The 10,316-nt window shown below is 38.7% G+C and overlaps 1 protein-coding gene across 1 annotated transcript; it reads left to right on the top strand.

The window, feature by feature from the left end:
• Positions 1-13: 13 nt before the first annotated feature.
• Positions 14-7,885, top strand: LOC140946186 (large ribosomal subunit protein uL10-like). The gene is made up of 7 exons (XM_073395270.1): positions 14-81; positions 1,651-1,743; positions 2,629-2,804; positions 4,482-4,716; positions 5,754-5,862; positions 6,846-6,922; positions 7,513-7,885. The coding sequence occupies exons 2-7, from the start codon at positions 1,690-1,692 to the stop codon at positions 7,813-7,815; spliced, it is 954 nt and encodes a 317-aa protein (XP_073251371.1). The 5' UTR covers positions 14-81; positions 1,651-1,689; the 3' UTR covers positions 7,816-7,885.
• Positions 7,886-10,316: the final 2,431 nt, after the last annotated feature.

The following is a 10,316-nucleotide window of genomic DNA, read 5'->3' as shown; positions in this document are numbered from 1 at the left end:
TCTTGGGTAATCGGAGAAATTATGGTATGCCGTGAATGACACGTGCTAATTCTCTTTCTTTCAAGTTGTCTTTGAAGTAAGGTGCGATCTAACTTTGCCGTTTATTTTGTCCATTATGAAGCTTTCCACGGATGAATTTTTCCGCTAAAGGAATCATTATATTTCTTCTTATCCTTAAAGTTCTGAATGGCTAATTTATTACGGCCAGAAACAAAGTAATCGTAATTTCTTTGTGTAAGATTTCCGTAAACCCCTCAACATTTATCGTGTACTGTTTTGGAAAGTTTAAAACTGGCATTTTTAGCAACCTCTAGATCGTTTATTTCGAACCGCATCGAAGGTCGTAATCATTTTTGTTCACTTTGTATCGAACCCACAAAAAGAATGACGATTTAGAAGTCTGTACGATAACTCATTCACTTGTGTATTAAACTGTGTATAGAAAATAAACCAAATTAGGGAAGTTTTCGTCTGTTTATCACGTGGTGTTGGTTTTTAACGCTTCATTCGAAAAAAGCTCAAATATGACTGTTCCCTTAAAGGCAATTCGGTCATTTCGAAGTAATTTAGCCCCCCAAGTAATGTACTATTCGATTCCAAAACTGCCCATCCCTCCCCCCGGGCATACCCCATGCATTTGACTGGAGTTTTGCTCCATGACCCAAACTGAAGTCTGCCCAGTCGGGCATTTGACTTTGTGTCAAAACTCTGGTCAGAGTCGCCAGCAAAATTGTTTAGTAAATTCTTTCTGCATTCGCGATTCAAAGGTCATTGCTTCTATACTCACTGTTTTGTTGGGATATTTGAGAACCTTTAAAAAAGGCCCGTTAAATGTGAGCGTTTTGGAATGAAAAATGTTATTGAAATGACAAAACCCGCTTAAGACAGTTTTCCGTGACTTAAATATTTTGGTTGTGATTAGAAGGATATTTACATTTGAATGAAAAGTTTGAAGCTTGAGAAAATTTTTGAATAGTCACTAGTGGTGGCGCTTTTTGAAGTGCTAGCTGGTGAGACATTTGGCCATCTAAACTACAGTCTATACCTACATAATGGGGAATTGGACACAAATTCTCCCAAAAAGTCAAATGCCCAGGGGTTTTCCTGGAGGGAGTGGGGTACGGGCGGTTTTATAAATATTGCATATTTGAATGACTTAAAAATAGGGGGCTAAGAAACCGGGGCGAAATGACCAATTACCCCTCAAAGTATACCCAGCCAGTACAATGGACAAAGTCAATAATTGATAACACTCCATAACTATCGATGAAATTTATTGATTAAAATTAAAATTGATAAAAATTAGTAGAGAAAAAAATTGTTTTCAATTGATAATTTTTCTGGTAAACAGCATGACGTTCAACTCAGCTGTGCCCAGCGTTTGGCATTTTCATTTGTGTGCAGCAATACCCAATTTCGCACAAAAAAAGTTAGGATTGAAAGAGTAGATTCTTGGTACGGTTACACTGAAGCATTCAAAAGAGTTTGTGCACATTAAACGTGCCTATGTTTCTCAAGAGTCCTGACAACTGTGTATTTGATGGAGAAATGGTCTCCTGCCCCTTTATGCCTATCATTGTAATTGAGTTTGATTTTGTTTTCAGAATGTTATGACAACAGTGTTTCTTCTCCGTTTTTTATTCTTTCTAGTCTTTAAACGCTGTTGTGCGCAATCCTTTACCAGTCAAAATGGTCAGGGAAGACAAGGCAACATGGAAGTCAAATTACTTCATGAGGATCATTGTAGGTTAATGTGATATTTAAAACATAAGAGACTAATATTCTTTTGTTGGAACCTTGCACATTAGACACAATAGTGACTAAGACTTAGTGACTAAGACTTAGTGTGTAAGGTATAGCACAAATTTGATTACAACAGTATGAGCATGGCTTTGGTGTACCAATTAAGTCAGTATTTTCATTTAACTTTCTTTTTTCTGTCGCTCACCGGCAGTTGAACAGACTTTCCACACATGGGCTGGTTTTTACCCGCAATTTTGCAGCCATAGTTGAGTCATAATGTATCGGTCAAATCGAAGCTTCAACATGCCCCCAACCGGGCATACCCCGGGCATTTGACTCCTTTGCCGTCCGAGGGAGGAGGGAATTTGATTATCAGTGTCTTCCAGGGGGTGGGGAGTTTGATCCCCATGCTTTAGGGGTGGGGAATTTGAACTGCACTCTCGATTTCATGTTAAATCTTTAGCGTAGCGAGCTATGGGGGACGCGGTGTTAGAGGATTTTCTTGGAAAAGATTGTGCCTCTGAGGCCAATTGGTTACGAGGAAATGGCTTGAACAAGTTTTGTGGCGTATTTGAAGTATTTAAATTTTAAAATTTTTAATATTGGATTCAGGCTTTGAATGTATGAATGTATTTTACTGTTGTGTTTACAATGAAATACAATACCTATTCCGGCGATTCAATACAACATAAAATAAAATAAAATAAAATAAAAAGCTCAGGTTAACTACTTTGACCTACTGTAAGTATGTTAATTAATAAGGTGAGCAATGATGCAAAAGGTTCCACTGTATTTCAGTAAAGGGTCATTTAGTATTTTGTTCAACGTACTGTATTATTTTAATCACATGCTGAAAAGTAATTGTTCGTTTACTTTCGCCAACAGCAATACTTGGATGAATACCCTAAGTTGTTTTTGGTGGGTGTTGACAATGTGGGTTCAAAGCAGATGCAGCAGATTCGCCAATCCCTGCGTGGACGTGCTGAGGTTCTTATGGGCAAAAACACCATGATCAGAAAAGCCATCCGAGGACACTTGGATAACAACCCTGCCCTGGAAAAGTGAGAAAGTTTAAATGTAAAGTTTGTAACTAAAAAGAACAGGGTTCGCACAGTCTTGAAAAGTCCTTGAATTTTAGGGGAAGTCCTTGAAAAGTCCTTGAATTCCATTTTTCCTTGAAAAGTCCTTAAATTTCTGTGCAAGTCCTTGAAAAGAGCTTGAATTTTCTTCAACTTTGAATGTAGTAGCCTGGAAAGAATTTTTTGATGCATTTTGGTTGTCCAAGACAGAATATAAATCGTATCTCAGTGAATGTAAAGGTCATTTACATAAAGTGCTCCATGTTTTATGCAATAATTAACTATCAGTTTAAGACAAGTGAACTGAAAAATGTAGAGAATTTGGTGAAGCAAACAGTTAAAGCCTTAAAGTCTTATTAGAATATACTGGGAATATGCATTTTTGTACAATCTGTGAAATTATATTCCTAGTAGGTTGTCCTTGAAAATCTAATGTGGTCCTTGAAAAGTCCTTGAAAAATGGTTGCAATTTTTTGTATGAACCCTGAAGTAAAGTAAGACTAGTATGCAACTGCCTAGACAAGGTGCTTATCCAAAAGGAAAGAAAAAACTATTTTTTAAGAGCGGTGTAGCTTACATTATTCTGCCTTGTACTCTGTACTGCTAAGGAATACAGCAGACATGACAAGTTTGTCGTAATTGTCACATGCACTGAGCCAGTCTTGTTCTGGAGCAAACATATGCTTGATTAAGAGAAAAACTTTTCACCTGGAAAGAGTAGATCATAAAGAAACGAGAATCAGGATTTCTGCAAAGACTGCTGGTGTTATCACTTTTAAATTATCACATATTTAGTGCATGTTAGCAAGTTGTATGGCTGCATTATTCCCTTGGTCTTGGTGTGGAATAAGCTGCTGTTTTGTTGGTTATGTTACAATACTTATCACTAACACACTTCTACAAAAGAGGGATTGCATATTCTGGCATTTTTTACAGTGTATTATGTACTTCCATTGGACTGCCTCTACCACACAACATTTTAATAGCACTAACATCAAGTGAGCTCACCCATGACCAGTGTCATAGGTCAGATGTCAGGTTATGGGCCTTAATGATAGCCCTAACATTTACTTTATTGTAGGAAGTAAATGCTCCATGAAATTAAGGTACTGGAAATTAGTGCAACTTAAATTAACGCAAATTTAGTGGAAGGTGACTTTTGAACAAAGGAAATTAATGCGAAATAGAGGGTAACGTTTAAAAATTAAGGAAATTAACGCGATGTTTACAATGAAACAAAACTTGTAGTTGTTGAGAGAATTAGAAAAAAGTTAAACTTAGAATCTGAAATGGATACTTTGTTCTTGGTTCTTTCCTTAAACAAACGAAGGGGGTTAAGCGAAGAATCTGGTATCTTCAAGTTCTACAGTTTCACTGTTACTTGGGAACTCCAAGCTGATAAAATACTCCTCTTTCTTAGGTGTCGAGAATGTCAGAAGGTATTGAGAAATTGGGGTCAAAATAATGGAAATTAAGGTTGCAGAAATTAATGCTACACTTAATTAAAGGTGCGGAAATATTAATGTTGTCAAAATTTAGCACTTAAAATTCGCGTTTTTTAATGAAGCATTTATTTCCTATGATGAGGTATGTTATTATTATTACATGTATTATTATTATTATTTTATTATTTTTTGATTGAGTACTGTTTCCTTGCAGGCTGATTCCTCACATCAAGGGCAATGTAGGCTTTGTGTTCACCAAGGAAGATCTTGCTGACGTACGTGATCTTATCCTGGCAAACAAGGTTGCTGCACCGGCCAAAGCAGGTGCCCTTGCTCCAATTGATGTGTTTGTTCCCAAGGGTAACACTGGGCTAGGACCTGAGAAGACCTCCTTTTTCCAGGCCTTGGCTATTCCAACAAAGATTGCCAAAGGAACTATTGAAATTTTGGTAAGTATGTGTTTTTGTTGCTGTGCAGTTAAACTTAGGGCTCTTTCCAAAAGTCAGAGCTGGCCGGCTGGATTATGGCTGGATCGGTCATTTTGACAATGAAATAGGCTTTTTCCAAGAGTTTTTGCTGAAAAACCATCTCTTTTGTGCATACTAGCTATTTAGGATGTGACAGATCTGGCTTGATAGTTTTGATTAAAAGTGAAATTCTCATTGCAACCGGAATGATCTGTCCAGTCAGTTGTGGAGAGTGAAAAGTGCCCTTAGTCTTTAACCCTTCAAGTCCTAATAGTGATCAACATCAATTTTCTCCTAAAGATATCCATATGTTGGCAAGAGAAAAGGTTATGTTAGTTAATAAAATAATCACTAAAGAGAAATTACCTTGATCTTTTATCAAATTCTCTCAACTAATTCTTAAAGGAAATGTATAGAGATCACTTTGGAGAATTTGTATGCGGATATTGGGGCTTAAAGAGTTAAGCAGCATGCATATGAGTCTTGTCCAGAAGCCTGAGGTAGTGGATTTTGCTATGAAGCTTTTAAATTCTGTTCTTACATGTACATGTATCTTGTCTGATGGGCAAGTGATGTTTTGGGGGGAATTCAAATTACAGAAGAACTGTAATCAGTCCTGCTCTGGCATCAAAATTTTTTTTCCAGCTAGTTGAAATGTATAGTACACACTAGCTAAAGCTTGTCAAAAAGGCAAGCGGTAAAACTGACTTTCTTTGCACCCTGCTTCATGTTCTATTATCAATGCACAAATTTTCCCAGGCAGTTCTCCCTTCATCTCTTGTGGTATACATGTAACAAAGGAGAAATGTTTTATTTAAAGATGAAGACACTTTTGTGTTTTTGTCTTTTCGTTTGTTTTGTGGTTTAATTATTTTTAAAAAATTCAAAGTCTTTTTGTATTCCTGTTGAGCTAGATTATAAGCAAACCCTCCCTTGAATGAAAAGGAATGATCTTGCAACATCGCCACTCGTAGGCAACTGCTGTATTGTTTATTCTCATGTTTGATTTTGCTCTCTAGAATGATGTGCATTTAATCAAGAAGGATGAGAAGGTTGGTGCTTCAGAGGCCACTCTGTTGACCATGTTGAAGATTCTTCCATTTTCCTATGGTCTTGTAATTGAACAAGGTAAAACCCTTTTCTACAAATATAACTTATGGCTTTTAAGTCCTATCACCAATTTATCATACATTGCACCAATATTTTTACTAACTGTACTTCAAGAGGTGACAAGTTTTAGGTAACATATTTTGCAGAGCATTATTTTTTGGGGAGGAGAAAGTTCATTAAGACCAGATGCCACACATGACATCTGGTAGTTTGACATTGCTAGATCCGGTACTATTATGTTTGAAATGTAAATAAATTGTTTAATTTTGGACTTTTCCATGTTATTCAGAGTGCAACTTCAAACATTTTCTTTGGGGACCATGCCCCAGGATCCCCATGAAAGGTCTTAACTTTATCACCCATGTTTTAGCCTAGTGCCTTCTGTGACATGTTTTTTTCTGTGATTAGGGAGCCCAGGCTATAAAAGCCTCTTGTTTTCTTCTGTGCTCCTTGCCTCCTTAATGAATGTATTTTACTTTGGTGTAAAAGAAGTGAACTGAATTGATTCGGCACTGAAAAATGTTTCTAAAAGCTTGAGTGCCATAAATAATAATGTGCACTGTTTTTTAGTAAAATTATGTACACACTACAATATTATATTGTTAATGCCCTAATGAAAACTGGTAATAGGCAACCAGATTCAAGAATGTGTCATCACTAGACTGATCAGTAGAATATTAGTCTCCGCGCTCAAAGTTAGCAACCAGCTGGTCTTACATGCTACCATATTTTATTCAATGTACCTAAAAAAACGTGTGGTCACACTTTTGTTTGCATCTAAAAAGCCCAAGGTCAGTGCAGTTGACTGCGCTGAGCCCATCGCTTATGTACTCAGTCGTAGCCCCATGAAGGGACATAGACTCAAGGCTCTTTTTTGCACTGAATGGAGTCACTGAAAAATGTGAAATGTGTCATTGAAGGTCCTTGTTCAAGAAAGGGTACGAACCCTTAACATAACTGTATTGAAGTTAAGTCATCGTGTTGTTGTTGTGTGTTTTCAGTGTATGAAGGTGGAGCCTGCTTCTCTCCAGATGTCTTGGATATCACCACTGAGGATATTCTAGGTCGCTTTGTTGAGGTAACTTTCTACTGGAAGCAACTTTCTCTTCAGCTTAGTTAACTTGGGAGTTTAAGTTGGAAAGACAAAAGATTTGACCATTGTTAGTTTTCGGAATCGCACAATTTTGGGCTTCAATTTACACTGACACTTGTTTACGTTCACTTCATGTCATGGTTAAAGTCATACAGGATTATCACAAAACCAGAAATGCGTCTGGAAGACTAGTTCTTTACAGCGATTTTCACATTTTAATTATAGTAGTAGCCACATGTAGTCTCCGACTGCCTATTTTTTTATTGTTGCAAAAGAGAATTAGTTAACCAGAAAGCTCAAAAACACAGTAGGCCATTAATTCTGAGTTCCAAAACCTCTTGCTTTCAAAATGAGGCTAACTGCGAAACCTTTCTTGTGAAAATTAGTTTTATTGTCATGAGAATTAAAAGTCATTACTTGCACTTCGTCTTGCTTTGAAACAGAGGCGTGGGACAAACTGAAAATGGCCTGTTACATATTTACGGGTGGGAATTCTAAATGGTTTGATTATGTTCAGAATTGGCTTCTTGGAAAAAAACAAGGGTTAATCCAATTTTTTTGTCTGTTGTCTTCAGGGTATCGTGAACATTGCTTCAGTGTCGCTGCAGATTGGTTACCCAACTGTGGCATCCGTGCCACATTCTATCATCAATGGATTCAAGAATCTTGCAGCCGTTGCTGTGGAAACCAACATCACCTTCCCGCAGGTTGAACAGCTCAAGGCCTACCTGGAGAATCCAGAAGCCTTCGCTTCTCTGGTTCCTGCTGCAGCCACCGAAACAGCTGCTGCCCCGGCGGAGGATACGAAAGAAGAAAAGAAGGAGGAGGAAGAAGAGGAAGAAAGTGATGATGACATGGGCTTTGGTCTGTTTGACTAAACAAGCTGTCATCACTCTCGTTGAACCATGCTCTAAGATTAAGCTTCATCAAAATAAAAACGTTTGAAAGTATTTACTTGTTTCTTTGATGATTCATAATGTGATGTGTTTAGTGAATAACCAGTCAAGTCTCCCTAAAGTCACATCGCCATGGTTTCTTTAGGTTACGTTGCCTGAACCCCAGTGTTTTTTTTACACTAACGTAGCAAGTACTTCAAAAAATGCGCGGAATAAGAGTGGAATGACGGTGTCTGCATTACGGTCTGGGGCAACATTCCGGGCGAATTGGCTTCGAGTCGTGTAGGGAGAAGTATATTCTGCTACTGGAAAGCCCTGATCGAGATCCACACAGTCGGCTCCTCTCTATAAGACGGACACTTAGAGTTGGGCCCTCCCGGACTTTCATTTAACTCAGTCCATAAGACGGACATTGCTGACTAAAGGACGCTAATTGCGTGCCTGTCCCAAAGCTGCCAATAGAGACCTTGCGATCCGACAACGGCGACGTCCATGAAAACGTCGCTGAAAAATAGACTTCGCATCCTCTTAAACTTTTCCCCGATTATCTCAATTCTCCCTGTTAATTAAAAGAAGGGAATTTTGGTTGGAGCTGAAGAGAGTGAACCGCGCCCGAGTTCAGACTGAGATCGTAGAATTTATTGCCCTGCCGTTCCTGTTCTCAAGTGAACTTGAAATTTCGTTATTTCACGTCGTAGTTGTGCAGGGACAGCAAAGAAATGTACAAAAAAGCGTGATGCACGTGCAGAGTTGTTGTTTTGCTCATTAAACCTATTGCTTTTTTGACGTTCTCCTTGCTGTCGCCGTTGTAGTTTCGTAAGGTCCCTACTATTGGAGAGAGTTGGCTGTGACGATCAAGGCGCTATTATTATCAAACGACATGTGATGATGTCTCGATTTCTAACATACTTTCGGCGCGACTCCTTGTAAAGAACAAAGGTGTCGTCTTGTGATATTAGTTTAGTCTCCAAACGTTTCGTGCCTGGCCCTGCCCTTCATCTGTTGAGTTCAAGTCAAATTAAAGTAGGCAAGTGTGACAATTGCACAGTGCACTGCAGCTTGACACTTTTGAATGAGCACTGTTCAAAGTGGAAAGGACTATTCATTCTCACTACAGTAATCGGTTTTCCTCCACTCACAGATTCAGCCAATTATAGCGCAAACAGAGGTTTGAGATAAGCACCCGTCCAAAACGGTACTTACCTAAAAAAAAAGAAGTTAACCTCCTCATACCTCAAATGTGTCTGTCTTATTTACCGTTTTTCTACTAAAAAGGCCATTTTCAGAGCCCGCCAAACTGAGCTGAGGCTAGCCTGTTCCAGGCGTTCAGATAGTGGGGAGCGGTGCGAAGTAAAAAGGAGCGCGAAAAAATAAAAGCGAGGGAGGAGGAGAGGTGAAAGAGGGAACGCCTGTTAGTTTTGTTTTAAATAGACTCTTCCGCCCAGTCATACCGCATCAGCTGTAGGTGGTCTTCACTTGTCAATCAAGACTGGTGTTACAGCCCGATGCATTTATTATTTTTCTTGCGAATAAATCGAAGTTTGTCAGATCAAAAAAATAATATTATGTACACATAATCTTACTAAATACCCAATGTAAGACTTTCAGACAATAGAAGGCGGGAGAAGTATTCATGTATAATGAATTTATTTACGGCTTTAAAACATGATTTCAGCGTGTACGTGACAAAAAATTATGAATCAAGTGACAAACAAATATCACTCATTTCGATAGAAAGCCGTTTCAATACAGATCGTTAACTCAAGCAATGAAAATGCACAACAATTTAAGGGAAAATTTGATTGAGTGGACCTCGTCAATAGCGATAGCTACAACTTGCTTTCCAAGTCCTTTTGTCCATTCATTAGACAACCACGATTTGGCACTTCAGTAAACAATTTCACAGCTTCCACTTTTAACGGCTTCATCCACATCTTCTCCCATCATTGCCGCCGCTACTCCGATTTTGTTCAAATATTCCACTTGGTCTTCCATGATGGCAATCAACGGAGTTACCACAACAATCGTAAATGGCATTCTATCCTGCCTTCATTCCAACGCACGCTTTATTCGAGGAAAAAGCTGGAAAATGAGAATTTTTCCAAAGCCAGTCGGTGAGAAATTGCTAATACATCTATCCTACCGACTACGTGTTTTATACAGTTTCTTTGCTTTTCGCTTTTAGCCTCCACGTTTGGAAAGTCACTCAGCGCTGTGTTTGTTGCGAGTTTGAATTCTGCGTGACGGCACGTAGAGTCTGTCATAACGGCCATATCGCATTTCTCGCTGTGATCGTAGACGCTCTACTGTTGACAAAAACTGTCAAAATCAACCAATCAGAGGGTATACCAGGATCTGGTATACCGGAACGCACTTTTGTTAAAAATTCTTACAAGCGTTCCCGCACCTCTCTCCCCAGTCCCCCTCTACTTTTCATCGCTTTCTTTACTCTGCACCGCTCTCCACTATCTGAACGCTTGGAA

Source organism: Porites lutea, chromosome 8, assembly GCF_958299795.1.
Source record: "Porites lutea chromosome 8, jaPorLute2.1, whole genome shotgun sequence".
Lineage (NCBI taxonomy): Eukaryota > Metazoa > Cnidaria > Anthozoa > Scleractinia > Poritidae > Porites > Porites lutea.
This window is presented reverse-complemented; position numbering and strand designations above follow the sequence as displayed.

Excerpts from the sequence above, each read along its gene's own strand:
- LOC140946186 (XM_073395270.1), top strand. The coding sequence starts at position 1,690 with ATGGTCAGGGAAGACAAGGCAACATGGAAGTCAAATTACTTCATGAGG. Across the intron at positions 2,805-4,481 it reads AACAACCCTGCCCTGGAAAA|GCTGATTCCTCACATCAAGG; the intron begins GTGAGAAAGTTT and ends GTTTCCTTGCAG. Across the intron at positions 6,923-7,512 it reads TTCTAGGTCGCTTTGTTGAG|GGTATCGTGAACATTGCTTC; the intron begins GTAACTTTCTAC and ends TGTTGTCTTCAG.